This window comes from Centroberyx gerrardi, chromosome 9 (assembly GCF_048128805.1).
Source record: "Centroberyx gerrardi isolate f3 chromosome 9, fCenGer3.hap1.cur.20231027, whole genome shotgun sequence".
Taxonomy (NCBI): Eukaryota; Metazoa; Chordata; class Actinopteri; order Beryciformes; family Berycidae; genus Centroberyx; species Centroberyx gerrardi.
This window is the reverse complement of record NC_136005.1, coordinates 24,532,896-24,559,153: the sequence shown is the minus strand read 5'-3', so window position 1 is coordinate 24,559,153 and position 26,258 is coordinate 24,532,896. Positions and strand designations below refer to the sequence as shown.

The 26,258-nt window shown below is 43.3% G+C and overlaps 1 protein-coding gene across 1 annotated transcript in view; it reads left to right on the top strand.

Annotated features, from left to right (window-relative positions):
- Nucleotides 1-26,258, top strand: part of lrp8 (low density lipoprotein receptor-related protein 8, apolipoprotein e receptor) — a 171,539-nt gene that overhangs the window by 90,521 nt on the left and 54,760 nt on the right. Inside the window, exon 4 of the mRNA XM_071925675.2 lies at nt 14,136-14,264. Coding sequence (XP_071781776.1) covers nt 14,136-14,264 — 129 coding nt within the window. The remainder of the gene's footprint in view (nt 1-14,135; nt 14,265-26,258) is intronic.

The following is a 26,258-nucleotide window of genomic DNA, read 5'->3' as shown; positions in this document are numbered from 1 at the left end:
AGTTAGAGCAATTTAATTTGTCTCAGGTCTGTAGTCTGTTGCTACATGCCGCTTTAATGGAGAGGCTCTGTTGCCCTTAGCTGACTCTCACTCATTGGCTACTACACATACACACTCACGTGCATGCACAATTGCAACAGCACACATTCACAGATGGCTAACTCCAATATAATTTCACTCATTCCACTTCCTATCCATCCCTTCCATTATTTAGCTTAGCTTTAAGCTAAGTTGTGATTTAAGCCGCCAAAATGATCAAATAGCACATAAAAAGCTTGCAGTGTGCAGCACTCATTGGTTTCAATTGTTTCAGTGAGCAGTGTTAACACTAGACGAATGTAGATTTCTTTTTCCCAGAAGCCAGATTGAATAACAAATATCTAAAATTCAAACTCGGGTATTTCCTTTGATTGGGAGCTTTGGGTGTGTGTCATGTGTGACTGGCTCAGCCTTGTTGAATCAAGGTAACAGGCTTTGTGCGGCTGACGCCAAAACTCAAGACTCTGAGTTGCTACTTCTTTGATTTGTTTGGCTGAGCGCTGCTGTGATTGTGGCCACTTCCAAGTTGCTCCCACTCTTATTTTCCACATGGTGAATCAGACTTCCAGTTTGAAATGCAAACGTATCTCTGCAGACTGTGATAACTTTTCATACTACAGCTTCCAAGGAGGAGCCTGCTCTTCCTGCATCTTGTGATGCTGTATCAAGGCATAGTATCTGAGTAAAAGATGGCATCTAAGGAGTTGGCGTGACATTTTCATCAAAAGGGGGTTAAGATACATTCTCAGATGCACTGGAAGCCTATAGAGGTGATGAACCAGCACAAAATGGCTACTAAATCCTCTGGAAATATGTACCAAATAAAACTACTAACTCAAATCAAGCCAAAAATGTCATGAACCAGCTGTCAAAAGCCCAGTTATTGAGCTGTATAACCAGTGTGGGTATTGTGATTATGATCTTGTCACTTCATCAATTTTTCTTCCTCTTGGCATGCATATTTAAGCAGGGGTGAAACAACCTTGTATCTATAAAGGTTATGACACTGACGGATGTGCAGCTATTTTAAGCTTCAAGTGATTCACTTGAACTTCCTGAAACTATATTTGGTTACTAAGCTGTACTTACCAAAAGAAAAAAACCCAAGTTTCTTTCTTTCACTTTTTCATTTTTACATCATTTGCATTCGTGTGATGAAGGTCGGCAGACTGAAACATCTTGGTTTTATCACAGTCCAATAAATATTTCTGTAATTTTACAAACGAGTGTCATGCCTTTCCCACTCTATCACAGCATTGTATTTGTTACCAGACACCATTAGCTTATTGGGCATTCTATCAGGAAGCATGAGGAAGCATTCCTCAGTGATTTTAATGGGAGAACTCTGTCAGATGAATGGCTGTGTGCAGGAGGAAGCAGCAGGATCTATGGCCGATCTACCGCTATGGAGCCAGGTCAGAGGTCAGCTCTCTGTACAGCGAGTGGGAGAATTGATGAGCTGAATTAGGCTCAGAACCAGACGTACCCACTCACCCACACACACACACACACACACACACACACACACACAATGACACACACTGTACATTGTATACAGTATGTACCTACACAAATGTGTTATCCTCAGTCACGCACACAGCCGCTTCGTCACTGAAGGTTGGGCTAAGACTGCACTCTGCAGTGCTGTTGGAGCAATTGTGTGTGTGTGTGTGTGTGTGTGTGTGTGAGAGAGAGAGAGAGAGAGAGAGAGAGAGAGATAGAGAGACCTGGCTTATAAATAATTGAAGAGACAACACAGAGGTGTTTAATGTCACCTCTCTGAAGTTAGTGTCTCTCTCTCTCTCTCTCTCTCTCTCTCTCTCTCTCTCTCTCTCTCTCTCTCTCCTTTTCTCCTCATATTGTGAGGCTGTCATCCCAGGCCAGGCCTTCATAAGCATTTTTCTCGCCAATCTCACAGAATCTGGTTGCAACTCATTTACCGGGAAACTTGATTTACATCAGTAATAAGATAAAGTGTATTGATCGCTCAAGGAGGAAACTGGGATAGGCAGCTCACACACAAAATACAGAACAATAAATACACCAGACATAAAAAAAAAAAAAAGATTGCAGTTAAACTATACCACATGAACCACAGAATACCAAACTTGTATGAATGTACATTAAATGGACCCAGTATTTAAGAAATTACCCTATAGTTTCAATTGTAAGTTTACCAATTTCTTTGTAGCTAATTTAAAGGAAAGTATCACCTTAATTCCAAGAAAGTACACAATTGAACTTCGGCTATTACAAACATAAACCTTCAGTACCTACGAGATTTGATGGGTAATAGAGAAGGTGTCATTAAACTCGGTCTCTTACAATCTTAAACCTGTGAAGGGTTACCAAAACAATGATTTACCTCCTTTGAACCATAACACGTCTATTCATGACGGTGTATACATGTTTATTTAAAGCACCATGTGTAATTTGTGACAAATACCTCAATTTCTCATGAGGTTTATAGCTTATAATCAACCTCAAATGCAAATCTACATGTGCATTTTACTGACTTTAAAATTCATTGAACATGGATTTTAGCTGTCAGCAGTCCTTCTATCATGTGTGCTACCAAACAATTTGAGAGGGGGAAAGTTTTTGATGACGGGGCAGCCATTTTGTATCTGTTTTGATCCCATAATGCACCTTTATCTGCCACAGCTGCATCAGCATCAGAAGATGATGAATGTGTTATCAGAGAATGTATGGATTCCCGGGTTGTGGTTATGTGATTTAACAGCTGTTTACATTAAACGCACTTCCTTGTTTACACTGTACATGCCAATCAAACGGAGAAAACCGCCCACGCGGCAACAACCGCCGTGTGATTTTTCATCAATTCCATTCTTCCGTTCAATTAGTGACCCTTGCTCTTGGCTGGTTGCTATTGATTGGTGGTCAATATGTTTTTGCTCTCAGAGGGGTCATGCGGCTCTGGCACGGCCTGATGGGATTGCTTTTGCTTGCGTTTTAGTTATGTTCAGGTGTTTGTAAACAGTCTTGTTTGTATTTTCTTCTTACTTTATTTACCTCAGGCCGGGTCGACTAAATGTATTTTTCTCTCTTTTTCAGCAGCAACCTGCTTTATACTTGTTCAATGTTTAATTTTTTCCTCCATATCCATCCTCTTCTCGGGAAATAATAGGGATATGTCGGCCAAAACACATTGCATCGCCTATAATCTTAATGCTGGTAAAACCTAAATTATCAGTGCGTGTATTTAAACCACTCTAGGACTGTGAGCTGAATACCTGGACTGTTAAATGTGAAAGCATTTTATATAAAAAGGCAGAAGTAATGTGGAAAATTGCACCGAAGGGGGTGATGGGTAGGTACAGGTACATAGTTTTCCCCATTTTTAATATATACTGTAGAAATCTGTCAAAACCATGATTCATGCACCATTCATTTTTACTGCCAACAGACTGCAGAGTTGTGCTTTTCAAACATTCTCTATGGGGATTCTCATTTTCCCGCGACTCAAATTGCCTGTGCAGGCTATTGTTTTGCCAGATTGAATTGAAATTCTCATTCTTCTTAAACCACTAAACCTACTAGCCCGTGATATTTTATTGAGCCTACACCTTACACTGCAGGGACTTTAAGAGGCAACTTCATCCAGCCAGTAGCCGTCGTATAATATTAGAAAAGTCCATTCAAGACCCTTCAGAAGCCTCCGTTCTCTCCGGGTAATTTGGGTGCCCGCTTTAATCTTCACACCCTCCGCCTTTGTGTCCCGACCCGGCAAATGGAAGGACATGAGCTCGGGAGTGTTCGGGGTCCGCCTGTCAACTTCAGCCTCGCCTGACTCTCTTTCTCCCTCTCCCTCCTTTTGTCCGCCTCCCTCTCTGCCCGCAATCTCTCATTAGTTGAGAAGTGGCACTAGCCAGTGGCGGTGTTTTTTAATGCCCACCGTGTCGTCCACTAAACAACCATTAAGTGGGGCCTGTTGGAGAAAGTGGCAATTTCCTGTGAGAGTGCTGGTGTCGCGCTGTATTTCTTCCCCCCCGCGGCACTGACAGACCCGCAGTCTAGACCGCGCTAATGGTTCCACATTTAACAAGCCCCCCCTTCTCTGCTCTCCTCTCCACACAGCCCCGAGAGAGAGAGAGAGAGAAGAGAGAGAGAGAGAGAGAGAGAGAGAGAGAGAGAGAGAGAGAGCAAGAGAGAGCCGAGTGTCTCTTGTCCAATTCAACTTTGTAGCAGCATTTACTGCTAACCCCCCCTGAAAGCACGATTTGTACCGGCTGAGAGAAGACAGAGAAATTTCTCAGTCGCATTAACTTACTCTGCCATTGTATTCGTCTTACTATCCCTGTCTCCACTCTCAGCTCTCTCTCTCTCTCCCTCCTTTTCTCTCTCTCTCTCTCTCTGTTTTGCCTCTCATCCTGTCTTTTTCCAAGCTCCCTGCCTATTCTACCTGATTACTTCACTCTATGACTCCCTTCTCCTGATTTTCCAGTTCTCTCTCACTTTCAACTCTCTCTCTCTCTCTCTCTCTCTCTCTCTCTCTCTCTCTCTATTCTCCTTCCCCCTGGCCTTTCCTTTCTTCTCTCCTTGTTTTTTGCAGCAATCTCCCTGCCTTCTATACCTGCTTTCTCCTTTCATATTTTTTTTCCTCTCCTTTCCCTTGACTTTCATCTTTCTCTCCATGCCCCTCTCCCTCCTTCAGGGCCACAATAAGTGGAGATCAGCGTTCCAATGAAAGCCACTAATCAACACTAACCTTCATTTAAAACGTAATCTGATATTAACCACATACGCCCTTTCCGTAAATTGGATTTCACATCTGAAGGACAAGGAGGGCGGAGGAGGCGCTACGGCAGCGTTCGAGGCAGGATGTAGCGCGGCGGCCTTGCCCTCCAAGTCCGAGCTCACCCTCATTTACATGCGCTCAGCGGCGCCGAGGGGATTTCACAGGTCGACTCGCAGCTAAACCCAAATTCAGACCTGGAACACGGTCAGCTAGCCCACGTAAATGTGCGGAAGGGACATTGTGATCGGGGTTCCCTTCGGTCCGCAGGCTTGTTCATGAATATTCAGCGGGTTGATCTGATTGTCGACATTGCAAGCGAGCAACCGGCCTATTCTCAGACATCCTGAATATTAATGGAAAATGCAAACTATTCCTAAATGCATCAGTGAATTTATATAAGGGGGACAGCACCCATGCAACCCCAGCCTTTAAGAACTGCAAACAAAACAATCACCATCATCGAGGCTTTAACTTGCTGTCGACTCTTTCTTCTCTTCTGGAGACTTGCGCCCTCTTTGGCCCAAACTCTCCCATAGGTGCACATAGATGTCAGCCCTTCTGGTTTGATGTCCCCCCCCCCCCCACCCTGTAGCGCAAGTGTGAACATCTGCTCACAGATTCCAAATGAAGTGGAGAGGAAACGCTGGCTGCACGATGCACTGTGGATTAAGCCGGGAGAACTGAATGGACTCCAAATCAGGAGGCTGTCATCTTTATGCATTAGTATATTAAGAAAAGAAAAACAGAAGGAAAAGCCAGTCAGTGACATCACTAGGTAACTGGGACGACTTGCCACATACTGCCAATGTTCTATCAGTGAAACTTTCTTTAACCACAGTGCCATCTCTGGTGTTTTTAACCCCCTTTTTTTATCCAATAGCCTTCCCTGTTTTCCATGTCCATGTCACGCTCCAGTTCTCAGCAAAGTGTAATAGTGGGGATATGCAAACTAGACACACACACACTCACTCATGCATACAGATATATGCTCTCATGCTTACACACACACACACACACACACACACACGTGCAAATACGCACTCATGCATACACAGATACACGCCCACATGCTTACACACACACTCACACCCACGCTCATTTTTGTCTCGCGTGAAGTAATTGTGTTCATGAAGCTTGTGTGTACGCTGGATGAAGCATTCATTCCCTGCACATTGCAAGTAACACACCCCTCTGTGGACTAAATTAACGACACCGTAAGGGAAAAGGTTTGTCATTGCCTTGTCAGCTGAACTTTTTTGTGTCCCGTGGGTCCGTTTTGTACCTTTTTCCCAATTTTATTCATTTAAATTGAGAGGTGACGCTGTCCCTGGGGCCCAGCCACACCTTCGGAAATGCAAATGTCAAGCGGTGCATTTGGGGTCCATGAGGAAACTCAACCTTTTTCTTCAGTTGGTTTTAAGAAGTGTGTGAAGGACGATGAAGATTTCCTAATTTATCCTCCACAATTGGAGAAACTAATTGCAAATGGGACAGTTAACTGGTCGCAATATTAGAGAAGCAAAATATTAAACACACCAACACATATCAAAGCATATTGACCATCAACAGTTTAGGAAAGAAACTGCTTCTTTTCCCTCTTTGCTGTAAACTCTGTGTGACCTTACCAGAGGCTGACTATAAGCAGTTGTTAACGGTCACAGGAGATTCTCGTGTAGGTAACTGGATTTCAAAATGGCCGCCAGCTTGGAGTCCCCATGAAGTGTTAACCCTGGGAGGGTACACACTCTTAATGGGCACACACACACACACACACACGGACGGCGTTATGACCCTCACCGCACCTCAACCAGCCTTTGAGATGAGACCGCCACTTGGAACGAGGTTAATGAGCGTCAGCGATGCGTCAGTCCATGGCGATGTGACCCACTGTGCTCGATCAACCCGCTACACTTGCAAAGTCCTTACAAGGCGATTAATTGGCTGATCCATACATCTGTGCTGTTGTATGAATCATTCATGTATATAAGCGCTGTGTGAGCTTAAGGCTCCCTCACCTCGTGTCTTTTGTCTTCTCCGGTCCTTTCCTCTCCTTGTTAAAGGTTACAGCTCTGATAGAAAAGCATTTTACTCACACTGCATGCATTGCAATTCCTAACAGAGATTAGCCATGCACTCACTACAAGTCTTCCACTCATCTGAATGTAATTGCCGACTCTCAAATCGGAACAATATATTCATAGTAGGCTACTTCTAAAAAGCTCTGCAACGTTAAGCTGCAATCCAGGCTCCATCTCAGAATGGATTACAGCGAAACCTGAGGAGATTTGTAGTACACGGTTTTATGTTTGTGTGAGTCTGTGTGTGTGTGTGTGTGTGTGTGTGCGTGTGTGTTTTTGTGTTAAATCTGGGGGAATGTTTAATTAAAGCCTGTATATGAGCCTATTGACCCAAAGAGTAGAGGATTTCTGTTCATGTAGATGCAACCATGTATCTTATACATATGCACCCCTGTGTGTATGTGTGTGTGTGTGTGTGTGTGTGTGTGTGTGTGTGTGTGTGTGTGTTAGTCAGCCCTCAGGTGACTAGCAGCCCAATTTTCTCTGATTCCAACCCAGTGCCTCTCTCTCTCTCTCTCTCTCTCTCTCTCTCTCTCTCCCTCCGTCTCTCTCTCTCCAGCCTCTTCCTCTAATCGCCTTGGATCCAGTCTGTCCCCTCATTGATATTCTCCATGCTGTGACCAAAATCTGACCCCACTTCCCCCTCCTCCATCTCGCCGTCTCCTTTTCTCGCTCTCCTTCCCTCCTCTCCTTCTGACCTCTCTCTTTCCATCCTTTCCCCCCGTTTCATTCATTCACTCTTTTCTCCTTCCTTTTCTGCCTCCACATTTTTCTTACCTCTTTTTTCTTTTCCTCTTCCCTCTTCCCGTAGAACAATTCTCTTCCTCTTTAATTCAAGTTACAAGTGTGTGAATTAAATGGCTGAGACAGTGCGGTCTGCATATTAGCAGACTGGGCCCGGTACATGGCTGTGTATTGATTCTGGCGACGCCTTGGCCCTGTTTTTTTACTACATGGAGTCACCGAGCGATAAAAGTTTACTACTCTCATACAGACACTTGCACGTTTATGGCGCACCCCCATGGCTGAAACTTCAGTTTAATTATCCCATTTCACAGACTATCAGCTGGTTATAGACCTCCTGTTAGTTCAGACTTAATTGATGGTCTGTCAAAGACGTGTAAGAAACAGGTTCGAAGTCTCTCTCACTTCATCATGTGGAGGTTATAAGCAGTGCGATTGTAATTTACCACGCTTCACTAGGCTTATCATTTGTTTTGCGGTTTGTGTTGTGTCCAAATAAAAAGCTATTGGAGATTTTGCTTCCTGGTGTGATAACAGATTAGGTATTTTTCAAGAGTTCTTCCCCCTCTAACGATGGCATAATAAAATACATTTTAGTTGCATAAAGTACATTAAATGCATAAAGTGCTATAAAGAGCAGACCATACTATACTGATATCTGATATTCGATATCCGATATTTTCCAACCCATATCAGCTGATACAGATATCAATATGCATTTTTGTAAGAATCTTAGTACAAATGGAGGTGCCAGGTGTGTTAAGCATTTTACACAGGCCTATCTTATTAATTAATTAATTATATAATTAAGAGTTTTTTAAAAACAAAAGACAATGTCAGTTTTATTCTGTTGCTAATTTGACAGTCATATAGTAAGTGACACACTCCTAGAAAAAAAGGTCACAGATATGCCAATTCCACAATCGGCCGAACATCGGCAGTAAAAATAATATCAGACCAATACCAATAGTCTGCCTATACTGTATATTGGTGCATCTATATTTTCCAGATACTTTTTCAAGCTACCTCCAGTTGCCGGTGAGTACCTGTGCAGCCTATTGAGATGCAGAGCAGTGTGGAGTATGTGGGCATTCATAATGTGCCACAGATTGGATGAGACAGGTTTCTTAGCTGTTTGCATAAAGAGGCGTTGAGGCACGCTACTTCATCAATCAGCACAGTGCTGTCTGAGGTGCGGGGAAATTCAGCGTACCTTAAGCATTTGAAATTCCTGCAACTGTAATCCTCTGTGTCGCTACAGCATAACTCATCCATAAGCCTCCGGTCCTCCCATTCATCATGTACCATAATCACAGAGGCTCCTCCCACGTGACTTTGTTATGACGCTGTGTCAGAGCCTGACAGACAGTGACTTAAGACTTAAGAATGACTTCTATTACCTCCTGGCCTCGTACACACACCTCATAATAAATAAATTATCTTAGCATTAGCCCGCGGGGCTACGGGCCGTCTGAATCAATCACCTGGGAGGCTAGCTTTGATGCTAGGCAGACAGCTGGAGAAAGGGACGTGGGGCCGCGCCGCCACGCTCCAGTCCCCTCCCTCCTTGTGAAGGGAAATTAGAAAGGTAGTTAATCAAAAGTTCATTAGCATACAGTGCCTCGGCTCACTCCACCCTTATACCCCACTCATGATAGACACTTAGGCAGGCCATGTGAAGAGAATAACAAGTCTTCTTGTTGTGTACTTGTTTGAATTAAAAGAACGCGTGGTCTCCTATGTGCCAAATGAGTTTTCTGACCCCAGGACCTACGAAAGCCATTTAAAATCCATTGCATAATTTCCAAAATACTGAAAACAAGAGTGTAAAGTTGACTTTTTGTAGGTAAAAGTTCTTCCCGCACATGTAATATTGATACAGGTATATTCACATGGATTCTGGAAGATTTTGACCTGTACATGGAATATGAGCTTTGATTTGACAGAATCATAACAGAATGCACAGTTATGTTTTAATTCAATGTTAGAGTAGAATGCATCGCAAATTTAAGCAAGCCACAAAATACATGCAAAAACTCATTAAGGATTCACTAAAGTTTTGGGAAAGAGCTACAGAGCTGTATCCCCAAAACGACCACATCAGAAAGCCTTGCTATTCACCAACTGTGTGCAATGAGTCTAGCTAATTACACTTGTCAAAAAATGAAGCGTCTTTGCACCTGTCATGGTCATACATATGTAAATCATATGTAAATTTTGCCCACATAATATTCATTTGTAGGTGAGAACATGCAAATCAAGATTGCGGCCAATTCACTAACACTTTGCAACAGCAACTGTCAGTGTTTATTGCAGTGTGTCAGAAATTTTGAAAGGTGGTGTGAAGACTTTGCACAATGAGACTTTGACCACTCATGTTTTATATATGTAGGCCAGACATGACCATCAAACAGACCAAACTCAGTGAATCTGGATCTCAATGTTTTAGTCGCCTACTGTCAGACTTTGTATCAAGAGCAGAAGTCAGTCAGTTTCAAGAGGGAAATGTATTCAAGTAAGAAATCTAGATACATACAAACATACAAAGCAATTAATGAGGTGATAGATCATTTTCTTGTTACCTCCTCTGTTTTCTTATGTTTCAACCGTGCATCCAAGCATTTTTTCCCAGCATCTTTTCACAATCTCGTTCCTCTTCCATGTTCACGTCATCCTGAAGGCCCGACCTCGTCAAATCCTGGCCATCTCGATGTGTCTCGGTGTTCATGTCATCCCCTCATTCTCCCGTCTCTTCTATCTCTCTCCAGCGTACAAATAACGTTTCTAAAAAAAAACGTCCCACCCTTTTCATCCCTTCTCATCCCCTGTCTCTCTCGCTAATGCAGTATCACACTGAGAAGAAAGCCTCACCTGCAGACAGGCAAATTACTGCTAACCCAGGTCCACTGTGGAATAAACGTGGCAGTGCTGTATGAATAAAAGGGCACAGGGCCGGATCTGTTGAGACCTAGATGGTTGGTATGTCATTTATGACAATGGGAGTTCGGGGAAAGGGCTAGAGCTGGTGACAGGGGCCGAAGATTTTGTTTATTTGTTTGCTTTACCTCGATTTACCCAGGATACATTCGCTGACCGCATGCACTCTTTTTGACCCTGATCCGGCTGATTCGATAATGCGTATTCCCACCTGGGAGCCGCCTCGTCCGATCGGCGCCTCTTATTGCTCGCCACCAAGCAGTTCCACTGGAGCATAGCTAGCATCAGTTCCCCAGTTCTTATTCGCTGTAGGCCCTGGCAATAAGCAAGCTAGCTGGCCGCTAACAGGCCAGTGTTTGCCCCTGGAGCTTCATCGCCCATGAAATATTCATCCAGCACAAAGTCTAGAGAATGGTGAATTCAGCTAAACGCCTATGACTGTCCAGCTGAGAAGAGGGCTTACAGCTCTCGAGCAATAGTGTGTGTGTGTGTGCTTGCCCGCCTGTGTGTATGCATCTATACATTTACAGTACGAGCGAGTGTTTACAAAGATGCATCATCACAGTTTTGCGTCAGTGTATGTGTGTGTTTTGTTTGAAAGTGATGCGTTCTTTCTAAAGTTTTCCGCAGCGAAAGTAAGGGTGAGAGCGGCAATCGGATATCGCACTTGGCCTGGAATATTATCATAGTCTGCAATATCTCAGCAATCGGGAAACTGTCTCCAACTTACTGTCAATAAGTCCATCAATGCACCTCGGCGTCTGTTCTGCTGCTGGATTCACCTGTCAGCATTTAGTGAGAGAGGGGGACAGAGAGAGAGAGAGAGAGAGAAGGGAAATATCCACTTAAGCACTGACTTTCAAAATACCTTGGATGAAACTTCATCATCGCTATCTGGCCTGGTACAAACAGGAATGAATAAAACAGTGATGCAGCAGATATGAGTTTAGAACAGCAAATGTTGAAACTTTCATGAACTGGTTATAGGCTGAATCATTACTGTGTTGTATTAGTCAACAGTGGAGAATAGCAAATGGACATTTATTCATGAAAAGGATTATAAGAATTAGAACGCGATAAACAATAATTGGGACTCCTCTTTGATTAGTGCCTGTTTCATTGCTTGGGGGGAACTATCTGTTGTTGAGAAATTGGAAATGTTCCTGTTCAGTCAGTTAATCGTATTACCCTTAGGTTGAAAATCATCTAATTTGTTTTGTCATAATCAATGCGGATGCAGCTCTTTGTTGTGCCTGCTCGTTTTCGCTCAGCCATTTCATTGGCATCTGATCCATGACTCTGCCCCCCCTCCTCCCCCCCGGGCCCCAAATGGTCAGTCGGACAAATTACATCCTTTTAACCCAGCTGTCAATCAGCCACTTAGTGTACCGAGCCACTGGGGCGGCGGTGTCTCGGTGTGTGTGTGTGGGCTCGAGCGAGAAAGAGAAAGAGTTGAGCCTAGTGTCTGTGACAGTAGCCCTGGGGCTCAGCTGACCCACACACACACATATTCATACACACAGAGAATAGGGGTGAGTGGGGCTACTGGCTAGGCAGATAATGTGAAACATGAGGCCAGCGTTGGCCATAAAATTACAATATCTCCAACACACACACACACACACACACACAGCACAGAAGCACACATTCAAATTCATTGCACAGTAAGTTACATATTCTGTTCTATCAGACAATCCACTGCCCTCTTTCCACACGTTAACACACACCTACACACACCTCCCATCCTTATTCAGATTCACGCCATTGCATTGACCAGAGGAGACGCATTCTGTACATCAAGCACACGAGTACAGGCACACACACACACACACACACACACACACACACACACACGGTCCATTCAGTCCCCTTGCCAGTAATAACCAGATTGTGCTGATATGGAGCTCACTCACTCTCTTAAAGGGGATTTGCGGAAGGCTCCATTCTTATTCTTTAAAGGCCAGGGGAAAACTCATTTAGGGAAGACACATTGAAAAGCTGCTCACACGAGACCGCTGCATTCACAAAGAGAGAGAGAGAGAGAGTTTGGCGGTCAACCGAAAGATCGACCGCAGTTACGTAGAAGAAAGAAGAAGAGAGGAGCAGAGAGGAATCCTGCTTCACGCTGCCAAAACCCCAACAAATCCAGTCCTGTAGAAATAAAATGCTAGTAACCGTTTTTTTTTTTTCAGTAAAGTAGAACCTGGACACCCAGGCAGCGCAGGTAGGGAAAAACCTGGCAACCACCGCCGGCAGCGGCTGAAATTCCCAGCGTCCCTCCACAAGGGGCAGCTGTTGAATGGCAGCAATTTATACAGGACTGTTAAAAATAAAAAATGAGAAGAAAGAAATACGAGATGAGAAAAATAGAGAGAGAGGGGCTGAAATGAGCGAATCCCATAGGTACTATTGATCTGTGGCCGCGACACACACACACACACACGCACACACACACAAACACTCGGGCTCATTGCCAAGCAGCAGTGCTGGTGGTCAAATATGTATAATTGATGGAGTTGAGTTTGACAGCGCTGTAATGTAATCTAGGGCTATAGTCCCCAGTGGTGTTAGGGTGTGTGTGTGTGTGTGTGTGTGTGTGTTTGTGAGAGACGGAGGAGGGAGGGAGGGGGATAAAGCGAGGCAGGGTGAAGGAGTGTAGTGGTTTGCAGAGGGAAGGGACAGGGATTTGCTGTGGGGACTCAGTGTAAATTTGATGTATTGTACCGCTGTGTTTTTCTGCCTGCACCAACCCCATGGGCTACACATGTAGGAACAATGGCCTTCTCTGCTGTAATGGGCTTTTACCTAGAGGGACCACTCTCTGTGTGTGTGTGTGTGTGTGTGTGTGTTTGTTTCTATTTGTTTGACCAACTGTAAAGTGTGCTTTCACCGTTCATTCCCTTTTATTGATTTTTACTCAAAAAACATCGGCTTTCACCAAACAAGGTTTCACACAATAAAACCACGCACATTATATACACATATTCATTCTGAATTTATTTCAGTTTCTAGGTGTGTGTGTGTGTGTGTGTGTGTGTGTGTACAATGGTAGTCATTGTAGAGTCCCGCCATGCTCCATCTATCATAATTATTCCTGTAAGATTTTATAAACCATCCCTCTATATAAAAGTCTGTGTGTAATGTTTCTCTCTTGCTTATGTGTTTTTGTGTTTGTGACTGTGTGTGTGTGTGTGTGTGTGTGTGTGTGTGTTTTCCTGGCTTTGTGTCTGTCCGACAGCATGCCTGCTTCTTTGTTCCTCCGTCTCTGTGTGTCTAGTTTAATTGCCGGCCTTTGAGGGGGAATCGATGTGAGCAACAAGATAACTGAGTTATCAAACTGTTTCATTGACTGGCTGTCTCTTCTCTCTCTATCTTTTGCCTTCTCCCTGTTTCTCCCCTCATTCCGCCCGCCTCGTCTCCCCTCTGCACCCCTCCGTCTTTCCCCCTGCTGCCCTCCGTTTTCATCCGTCCGTTTCCTCCCTTCCTTCCCTTACTTTCTCCTCTGCCCTTCTCTGTCTTCCCCCTCTCTCTCTCTCTCTCTCTCTCTCTCTCTCTCCATGTCTTTCACCTCACAACAGGCCGGCAGACCTGTCCGCCTGAGAAGTTTGACTGTGGGGGGGCCGCCAGCAAATGTGTCTCGTTGTCATGGCGATGCGACGGCGAGAGGGACTGCGAGAACGGGGCGGACGAAGAGCAGTGCGCCGCAGGTAAGGCGACGTGGGCGGAGGGATGGGGGGAAGAAAAAGAGGGATGGAGAGAACAGTATTGGGTTCGAATAGAATAAAAATGAAGTCCAGGGTCAAAAGTCAATTTTTTCAAGTTTGAAGGACTTCATTATTCATAGTTCATAGTTTCAGAACTCTCAAATAGCTATGTCTTTATCTTGGTTTTTAAATTGGTCTTAAATTCAATTCTAGGTGTCAAAAAAAGTCTTCAATTTGACTTTCTGAAAACTGCATACTCTGAGCGGCATACTTGTACCGTGGAGGGCCTCCCTGTTGTTAACCGAAACCCCCGAAGACACTTTACTGTGGTAAATACAAAAAAAATGAAAAAATGATAAGGGGAGAGGAATTCAAAGGAGACAGCGGGAGTGAGGAACAGCAGGGGTGAGAGAGAAAAAGGTATAAAACAAAAAAAACAATGGAGGAGGAACATGTAGAGGGCGAGAGAGAGAAAGTGTTGTCGGAGGTGAGAGAAGAGGGAGAAATAAGTCGAAGAAAACCTGAAGGCGCCGTCGGATGAAAACATCACATCTCTAGACATCCAGGATTAAGAAAACGCACGTCTGGTTTCTAGACTGACAACTCTGCATTGCACAACGTGTTTTGAAAGGGATTTTTTTGAGGGCCCTTAGGGTGGTGAACAATTTTTAGTTCAGATGGAAAAAAAAAGAAACACATGAAAAACTTGTGGAGATGTGTGGCCGCATCGAACTTAGAAGTGTTCTGTACACTTTCCAGTCTGTCATTTGGGTCGTCGCACATTTGAAGATTCAGTTAAGATCTGGTCCAGAGTGCAACGCGGGGCTATTTTTAACTCGACTTCATGGCTGCCAAAAAAAAAAGTGAAACGTTTCATCTATTTATTTATTTCTATATTTTCTGTGTTATTGTGTGTCTAGAGATGTCAGACATGATCTGTTTTTTCCTCCCCGCAATCTTGTCCTTGATCGTCGCTGTCGCTCGACGAGTCGGAAGCGGGGAAAGCGGGCCACTCTCTGCCTGTCGGCGAGAAGTGGGGCAACTTTGTTTTTTTTGCCGAAGGAAACGTACTGTGTCTTTCGAGGTGTGGCCTACGCACTTGGAGACGACACGCACACGTTCATGCACGCGCTAGTCAATACATGTCACACGCTAACCCTAACACATGACCCCACGCTTTACACAGATAGACAGATAGATAGACAGAGAAACATAGAAGTCTCACATACAGACTCTTTCTCAAACACACACAGACACACACACACACACACACACTGCATTGCCATCACCACCCATACGGACACACATATTGTACTGATGACCCGCCTCACACACACACACACACACACACACAGTCTGTAGACATAACAGCAACATAGCAACAGAGCATCTTTGTCCTGTTGTGAAGACGAGAGATGACTGTTGAGAAGGATATTCATCAATGGTGCACACACACACACACACACATATAGGCAAACACATACATCAGGAGTGGAGCTTGTCTTTCATGCATATGGGTGCAAGATATATTTGAGATCACCCATGTTATAGTTCTAAGAGGGTAAAATAAAAACTTATCAGCATACTGAAATTCCAGTTAAAATCCACAGCTATTATACTAAAAAATATGCAGTGCTGATTCCCAGTGAGCTTTCAAACCAACAACATGGGCATTTGGCTTATTTATTTACCAATTCTCATTGTAAGTACATGAATATTTGCAACATCAACAATTATTTTTCCAAATCTGCCATATTGCACCAACCCTAGAAATTCATTTTTTCAAATTTCATCTTTGCAAACTTCTCATTGACTGTGTTGATAAAGGCTATAAGAGTGAATTAGCGCTGGAAAATAGCCAATGATTGTTCATTATGCTTATTTACTGTAACTTGTGAGTAATTTCTACCCGTATTAGTACATTCCAAGGGATTCTCTACATTTAAATTCCTCTTATGACGTACATGGACACACATTTAAGAAAAACCAAGTACACACAGAGCTCTGTCCCAAATTGCAGTATGTCAAGGATTTCCAAAAAATCTGTACCTTAATTCAACCAAGGACTGACTGCTGTTCGCCAAAAGTACCATAACTCATTTTTATTTTGTGCTGTCAATCATTTTGTAAGACTAGGTCTCACATTTTTCAGTGGTGGATATCTCATGTTGGAGCAAAATTTTTCAAAAGCACACACACACACACACACAAAGCTATTCTCTAGGGTACAAGGCTACACATATCACCTCATACATAAAAACACAACTTTACATTTGTAAACAGAACAAGCCACACACATAGACGCACACACACACACACACACACACACACACACACACACCCTGTTTCAGCTGCCACACCTACACACACTCATATACACATACATACATATACTCAAGTCTCCTTGTCAGACCACCTAGCCTTACATCCTCACAGCTGCTATCAAAGCTGTAAAAGAGGCATTGATTTTCCTTAGCGTAGACATGTGGCCTATAGCACTATTGATTTCTAACCCCCAACACATGTACACACACACACACACACACACACACACACACACACACACACACAGCATTTTATTGAAGAATATAGATCACATATAGTATTTGCCCTTTACCAGCATTATGCTCCCTTAGACAGAAAAAGGAGCCACTAGGTGTGTGTGTGTGTGTGTGTGTGTGTGTGTGTGTGTGTATGTGTATGTGTATGTGTGTGCGTGAACTTTTTGCATCACTTCCAGCATATCAATATATGAATGTCACAGTCCCTGAGGGAAGCATGGCAATATTGTAGAAACAGACCAAGATGCAACACACACACACACACACACACACACACACACACACACTGTTAAAGAACTACTTCCCACTGATGGATTCCCTCAATCTTTCTCAAATGTGCGAGCCCCAAAGATGTGCAAAACACAAAGTTCAACTGCAATTTTTAATATAAAAGCTGCAGTTTGAATACAATTATACCTATTGTTTAATTCATTTAAATTTTTGAGTTGTGCAAAAAGATGTTTGTGTATTTCATTACCATAATACCCCTTAGCTTTTCTAAGTAATCAGAAGAAAAACCCACTTACATGTATTTTTAAAAAGTCCTTTTAATCCATTGCTATTTACTTACATCATTTTTCTAGCAAAAAAAATATATTGCAATCCCAGGATATGTAATGTGTTGCTCTCTAAGCGTGGATATTAGCATCAGAGGCTCGCCACAATAACCACAGGCGAACATTATTAGAGCATTGCATGTCCGTTCCTCCCTCAGCTAGTTAAGGTCAGTTTCCACTTTGCAATTATTCCGTATTTCCAATGCGGTGTCCTGTGGTGAGCGCCGCCGCGGGCTAACCTCAATATCAATCAGCCTAACACTGGGATTAGTTACTCCATCCTGTCCTGATGTGCTGCTTCTCTGATCTCCCCTTCTCTCCGTTTCTCTCTCTCTCTCTCTATTTTCTCCCCTCTCGCTCTTCTCTCTACTCATCTTTCCCTCCCTCATTCTTTCTACCACTTTCTCTCTCTGTCTTTCGTTAGGTTTTCGTCAAAATGTTTGTTTTTTGTTGTTTCTTGCAAGCTATGATGAATGAAATGAAAGAAGGTGAATTGAAACGGCAAAAAAGTTTTGTCCGCTCGCTTGAAACAGAACATTGCTGATCGAGAAATTATGCGACAAAGAGCAATGGAAATGCATTTGTCAGATAAATAATGATGTTGGCTTGGCATGATCAGCCCACCGGGTTCAGTTTCTGTACACAACAGTTCAAAAGTGGCTTCTGTCCACTAGAAATGTCCAACCAGCTGTCATTGCCATGTATAAGGTGTCCATCATAGTTGTATGGCCATTAGCTGTTGCATTAGAATTTTGCCAGGTGCATTTCTTTGTTTTCGTCTTTGGATAAAAAGCCTGAAATATGGCCGACATTAGCTGACACTAAAGAACAACTAGCTCTGACTCCTAGCTCTATTCCTGCCTTCCCCCTGCAGCACTGTAAGTTATAGCCCCCTAGGACTGCTGGGAAATAGGAAGTTTGGAAAAACGCTCAGAGGGAGGTGGTCAGCGTATATACAGTGTGGCTAATGGAGTGGAACACCTGTTGGTTCACAGTACAACGTATCCTAACTGGCCTGCTTCTACAAGCTACTATCCTCTTCTTCCACTCATTTCAGGTTAAGACATTAAAGAAACAAGCTCATGATGTTGATTTAAAAACAGACCTTTAATGTGTGCTGGGCTAAAGTACTTTACTATAATATGAATTGTGGTATGCCTGAATAATGAAGATTTTTTTACATAAACATTAACATACATCCCTCATGTTTGTCTTTTATACTAGTATAATATTAACAAAAACAAGTTTGTTTGAGTTGATTTCAGGTATTCTTTACATCTGGATTCACTGTAGGAGCTGTGGAATTTGAAAGCCATTGTTTGCATTGTGATGCAGAAACAGAACTCTGAGCATGTGAGATCTGGTGCACAGCAGAGCAAACTTCAGTCCACCACACGCAGCTCGAATAAGCAATACGGTACTGGCGAAATAGGTAAAACAAGGAATTTTACAAGCAAAACTATCATTGCACCTGCAATGACCACGGAACTGCAGAATCCATCTGTAAAGGTAGGTACTTTTTGTGTTTTCTTTCTACTCATAAAGTGATTAACTCAGTGATTAAGTAAGTAATAAAATCATCCCATTTGTTAGTTGACAAGCTTTTAAACTGTATTAAATCCATCAAAGACATTCTCCATTCTTAAAATTGTATCCCAATGTCATTGTATCCCAGTATTATTAGTTATCAAGATCTATGGCTTTAATGTAATTGTCTTTTTGTGCTTCCAGATGAAGATAGAATCAGTTTCTGTGCTTCAACAACAGGAGGCACTCAACAGAGAGATGGAGAGACTGGCGCAAAAAGCCCAGCAGCTTGAGAGAGCGAAGCTCACTCTGGCCAGCGATGCTGACGATCTCCTCTCCCAGGAGGAATGGATGCAGATGAATAAAGAGGTAGGGAAGAGGGAGAGGCTAGATAGACAGAAAGAAGAGGTGTCACTTTATAGAATAGGAGTACCATGAATAAGATGAAACAAACAGATTGCCCACTGTATAATCCATTAAAAATCGTTCTTTTTTTTTCTAGAACATGAAAGACCACCATCAGCTCCTTCTTAAGATTGCCAGGGAGAAAGAGAGGCAGTCTCTGCGCCGGATCCAGCTTAGCAGAGATGAGAAGGTCCTGGCACGGGAGACAGAGCATCTCGCCCTGAAGAAGGAACGTCTGGAGGACAAGACAGCAGAGAAACAACAATACGCTGAGGAAGCACTGCAGAAAGCACTTTTGCATGACAAGGAAGGAGTCAACAAGCTGAGGGCAGACCTGGAGCTGGAAAAGCAAAGACTCATCGGAGAGAGAGAGGCCCTTCAACGAGAGGTCGATGAAATGAGCATGATGAGGAAGGCTTTCCAGCTGGAGAGGGACAGCATGGAGAAGGAAAGAGAGACCTTCCAAAAAGACAGAGTAGCACAAGGCATGAAGAGGAAGGCTTTCCAAGCTGAAAGCGAAAACATCTGCATGGAAAGGGAGGCCTTCCAGCTCCAAATGGCACAGATGGCCATCATGCGGAAGACCTACATTAAGGAGCAGGCAGGGATACAAAAGATGAGGGTGGCCTTCCAGCTGGAGAGGGACAGCATGGAGAAGGAAAGAGAGACCTTCCAAAAAGACAGAGTAGCACAAGGCATGAGGAGGAAGGCTTTCCAAGCTGAAAGCGAAAACATCCGCATGGAAAGGGAGGCCTTCCAGCTCCAAATGGCAGAGATGGCTGTGATGCGGAAGACCTACATTAAGGAGCAGGCAGGGATACAAAAGATGAGGGAGGCCTTCAACAAAGAAGCTGACATGATTAAGCAGAAGAACAGCATCAGCACAGATAAGGGGAAAGCAGGCAATGTGGTCAACACGCCAGCAAAGGCATCATCCAGCCTCCCCTCAGTGCGGGCCTGCAGAGACAAACACGGCAACCGTGGCTGCTCAGAGAAAGGCATACAGAAGGCGACGGAGGCCGTGAGCAAAGACGTGGTCATGATGAAGCCGAAGAAATGCCTGAGCACAGATAAGAAAAAACCAGCAAAGAAGGAAGCGATCCTCAAAAGAATGACAGGCAATGTTGTCAACGCACCAGCAAAGTCTCCATCCAGCCTCACCTCAGTGTGGGCCTGTAGAGACGAACACGGCAACTGTGGCTGCAAAAACAAGCGTTAACATGGCAACCACACAAAAGTCATTCAATTCATTCATTCATTTAATAAAATTTGCATAATTTGCAAATGTCGTCAGTGTGTTTTGATTTAAAGATACTGTATGTCATTTATGGGAAGTTTGTCCTTAGTAAATGAAATAATACATTCATTTCTTTGCATTCATTTTTTTGATGAGCAAAGCATTAAAAACACTCACTAGAAAAGGCTAAATTTAGGCCAAATAGAGAGAGATGTGTGTGTATCTTACACAGTGAAAATACACTGTAGATGGTCATATTTGCAGTGACTAATGACTGGATCACCTTAGAAAAACTATAGAAAAACTATAGGTAGCGGTGACTATAACAATGTTTACTTGCACTTATGTGTACAGATAACAGCTAAGCCTTCATCAGCCAATGAAGGCTTGTTGAAGCTGTTGGGTTGCCAGTTCAGGGGCTGCCAGTTCTGATCAAAAATGTGCATTTAATCGTGAATACCTCAGAAACCTTGTGACAGATCTCTTAGAAAAATACGTAGAACGCACAGTTTGATGTATGTCTATGTAACGTGAAAACTGTAGAATAGTAATAGTAATAGTGATAGGATAGGAACTGTAGGATAGTAATAGTGTGCTTTGTCTACAGCAAGCACACGAATGACAACATGCCCAATACTAAACAGTTCTTCAAAAGACTCTTTCAACTTTTACTGATGGATGTGGGTTTTTTTTTTGACATTCAGGAAGTCTGTTTATTCGCTTCAATGCAGCTGATGCAAACGCACGCAATTCACTTTTTTTTGTATCGCCACATTTCAAAATGCATATAAATTCACTTGGATGGAAACGCTAATGTCTTCGCTCCCCCTTGCTTCTCTCTCTCTGTATCTCTCTCTCCACCCGTTCATTTATCTCCATCCTGTCTGTAGGTTGTTAGTTTGAAGGCTGCCATCACACACAGCACTTACGTTAGGGAGTCTGCGGCCATGGCGAAAACAAAAGCCGCTGTTGATTCAGTCATGTAACCCAAGCAGCCGTCGCCTTGCTCCCATATCATCTCTGTCTCTCTAATGGATATGGATCTAAAGACAACAAAGTGCGTACACTCTCTCTCTCTCTCTCTCTCTCTCTCTCTCTCTCTCTCTCTCTCTCTCTCTCCCTCTCTCTGTCAGCCCCGTAATCATTTTTACTCATTACATCAATCCTCCTTGTCCATCACAGGAGCCACTATTTTATTCTCTTTTAATTTCCCTCTATTGACACGAAGTGCAATCACAGACTATATGTTCTTTCCATCGCCTTTCATCTGTCTGACCTGTGTAAGCCCATATTCCGTATTGAAGTAGAAAATAAGGTGGTTATTACAGCTTCGAAATATTTCATGGAGGCCTTGATGATAATTGATTTCCTGCCTGATGTGCGTGTGTGTCTGTGTGTGTGTGTGTGTGTGTGTTATCGGAGCTGTGCCGCGGTAATGACCTGCAGAGATGGTCTTTTGATCTATCATTTAAAGATGAAGGCGGTGGTGATGAATATTGAGAAGGTCATGTGACTCACAGATAAAGACCTGTGCTATCTGAGTTCACACATAAAGGTCTGTCACTCCAGCTGCTACAATGGATCCATTAGCTGTGTTACTTTTCCATCCAGCTGTCAAGTTAATTTTTAAGTAAACTTCTGAAATGCTGCAAAGAAAGCAAATTAGGTGTGTTTCCATTATCTGGGTGGGAGTGAATAAATAGGCTTCCTGAGTGCTAAATGTAGCTAGGTCAGGAAGCACATCCTTGAGAAAAATACAAAGACTTTTCAGAATTGATTAGTATTGGTTAAGTTGTTATTGTTTTGGCCATTTTGCAGGCTGTCCCAAGACAAAAACAAAGAAATGCACTTGGCAATATTCTAAAGCACCAACTATTGGCTATACAACCATACACCTTAATATCTATACCAATACACCTTAATACCATTTCTGGGAGGTTGAGGTGGACAGATATTTTCCAGACAAATGTCACTAAGTCATTATTTATTCAACACGTGTTCCATTGTAACTTATCACATAATTTCTGTCTTTATCATATTTTCTTTAAAAAACGTTTCTGCCTCAAGCAAGTGTGAATTTTTTGGGGGGATATTAAGGACATTTTTATCAAAATTTGCCACTGACATTCAGCCTCTTTGATTTGATTCCTCATAATTGGCATGAAAATACTTGGATTGAAACTCAGCAGGTACCTAGGAACATACCATGTACAGTATGTGTGTGTATTTGTGACGTAGTAGGTTCAAGTCCATATACTGTATGTGTCTTGTTGAGATTAGTTTAGTTGCACAGTGATAAACCACAATTATTAAACTCAGACAGAAGATGAGGCGAGATGAAAAATCTCATCAAAACAAATAAAAAAACATCAAATCAAGATGTCAAGACCGTATTGGGTAGCAGAAGCATGCATGGCACTCTGCATTTCTCATCTCCGGTCAATCTGCATCTATTAAAAACAGAAATGGCACACAAATAAATCATCACAAAACCCAATTTGGCCCTATACAAAACATCATGCTGTTGCTCAAATCTTTGTTTTATTCTTGACATTACGCACGCAGACATGACAAAGAAACAAATGAGGATCGCACATGCAGATAGCACAGCGCAGCTCCATCACAATGCAGTCTGATAGCAGTTGGAAGTGGAATATTAACAGCTTGCCAGACTGGCTTTCTAAGCATTGCCAACATTTCTGTATCACACGCCAACGTTTACAGTTATATCAGTGTTAGACAGACAGAGCCCTCGCATCAGAAAGTCTCCGAAAATAAAATAGACGCATTCGCTAAAATTGGAGATATGCAGATTTTGTAGGACGCTGGTGTATCGCATACTAGATTAGTTTAACGATGGTGTGCAGACAAATGTTTGCATAAAGAATGTATTAAACATGTTTGCTCTGCACACACACACACACACACCCACTCCCCTCTTTCCTCTGTCATCTAACCCCTAGACCTATACCTCCACTTTCCCTCTCTGTTTTTGGAAATCTGCTCTTCCCGCCCCTCCCTCCTCCTTTTTATCCCTCTTGTACTCCCCACCTCCCTCCCCCCCAATCTCTCCTCCTCTCCCTCCCTCCCTCCCTCAGCAGCCCCAATTGGAGTGCGGCTAGCGTTAATTAGGGCTGCTAATTGAGCATATCCATATGTTGAATTAAACATGGATTCAGGAAGAGAGGTTCTTTATTACATTTAGAGGAGGCCTCTGAAGAAAGTTTATGAGCCTTTAATTTATGATAATGGGGGAATCGTGTTCGTTTAGGCACATGGCCCCACCCGCTGCTAGCTATGTGCGTGTTTCTGCCTCTGTTTGCATGCTTGTGTGTGTGTGTGTGTGTGTGTGTGTCTGTATCTGCAAACTGTTTGATGAAACAGATTGAGTTTTTTTTTTCCTATGCTGAGAAGTAGAAGATCTTTGTTTGTGTTTGTGTGCAGAGATTGATTTCATGAAGGATGGCATCCCTTTTGTTTACAGAATATTAATATTGCATCTCCCTTATTAGCTTAAGGTTTAAAGTAAAACATGATGGAAAAGTGCAATTCACCTGCTCACCAATCACCTTGTGTAATTTCAACGCATTGGGCTCCATGCAGTAATGTGGCATGTGTGTGTGCCTGTGTACACGTGTGTGTGTGTGTGTGTGTGTGTGTGTGTGTGTGTGTGTGTGTGTGGTCTCTATAGGCACTGATTCAGGTAGCTCAGTTATTACTCATTTTGTTTTAGATTGATCACCAGTTTACATTCCTGTAGACCTAGCTGTCACTGTCACACACACACAAATGTGCACACTCGTTGGATCTGATGGCTTTGCCACTGTATTTCAAGCCATTTCAGATCTGTCAATAGGAAAATAAAGTGTGTGTGGGATGTGTGTCAAGGTTACAATTAATAGGAGTTAATAAAATGTGTCGTTTTTGTGTGATTACTACCTTTGAAAAAAGGAGTTAGTGGAATTTGTACTCCCTCTCTAGCTCTCTTTCTCATTTTTTTTCTCATATACTCCACTCTGTCTTTCATCTTTCTTACCCACTCACTGAGACCCCTCTCTCTCTCTCTCTCTGTAGTACTTTCATCTATGCGCTCCCACCCAGCAGTAGCGCAGCTTAGCTGTATCACAGTCAGGCAGGCCATTCCTGGTGCTTAGGGAGCTCCTTTCTGTGCTGTGAAAATAACCACGTATATGTGGCTACAAATAGTCTGCTATTATACAAGCCCGGATGGAGTTTTACTCCTACTAGCAAACATTACCTACACAGCTTCCAATTACACATGCTGTCTAAATTTCAGATATTAGCCGTTGGGCTCCAAACAAATAGATTAAAAAACATTACTCTAGGATATTTTCTGTACTGCTGATTCATGATGCAATACCTCACATACAAAGAGCTATTACTGAGTCCTGATCATCCCACTTACATTTGTAAGCTTCTCTGAACTCAGACCCGAGTTCAAACCCCCTGTCTGCAAACATCCGCCCTGCTGAAGTCCTGCCAGCTCCAGAGATGCTGTTCTGTGGCTGACCCTGACCTTTGACCTCCCTTTGGACAGGGGCAAGTGAAAAGAGTATTCCCAGTCAAGTGTAAGCTTACTATTATTAGATCAAAATGTGGCTTAAGTTTGTTTCCACCAGTTACAAGCCCAATCAAAACAGGATTCAGGCGTCCAGCAGGGGAATCGGTCTGCTTCGTTTGGCAGGAGATTGCTGTTACTCTCAGTGTTTCCTTTTTGCTGTTACTCATTTGTTAGTTTTCAGACTTGTTATTTAGCCAACAAAACAAAGTTAGTGGCTGTCAGCTCACAGCAAGAAGACGTGACTTTCTGTGTGGAGTTTGCATCTTTTGCCTGTGTTTGCATGGTTTCCTCCCACAGTCCAAACACAGTCAGGTGTACCGGAGACTCTAAATTGACCATAGGCATGAAGTGTCTGTCGATCTGTGTTAGCCTTGTGATGGACTGGTGACCTGCCTCCTGCCCAATGCATGCTGGGATAGACTGCAGCCCCCTGTGACACTGGAAATGAATAAGCAAGTAGAGAAAATCAGTGAATGAATGACTTGTTTTTAGACTTGGCTAGTGAAGCCATGGTCCCATGTCCTTACAGCAGCTGGCCCAATCGGCTGATATCCCTTCACTCTCTCAGCCAATCAGCTTGAAGGATTTGCTGCCAGTCACAGCAGCATATTGGAACACATCCGGTCAATGAGCAGCGTTTTAGCCTGTCTGACCACCAGTCTTTCTACCTCTTTGCTGACTTTCCAGGTGTATTTCTCTATCTGTCTTTAGTTGCTTTTCTTTACTGTGGAGTGATCCAGTCTGTCCTGTTGCTTCTATCTCTGCGGTGTCAGTGCAGACCCTTTTAGAGGCCAGGAGAGAGAGGGGGGGGGGGGGGCATAGAGACAAAGAGACAGGCAGACAGAGACAGAGAGCGACAGAGAGAGAGAGACAGGAGTCGGAGAGGCTCCTGCAGGCCCTAGGGACCTGTTGCTCTTTTCACATCAGTCAGTGCTGCTGTGTTACATTACAGCAAGCTGCTGCAGGATCGATGCCCACCAGGGACATGTTAGTTGGTGTTTTATAGCAGGGCAGAGGAGAGGGGGAAGGAGAGGATGCGTGTGTGTGTGGGTGTGTGTGGGGAGTGGAAGGTGGGGTGTGTATAAAGTGACGTTTCTGTGTGTTTGTGTACATGAAGATGCAAGTTTG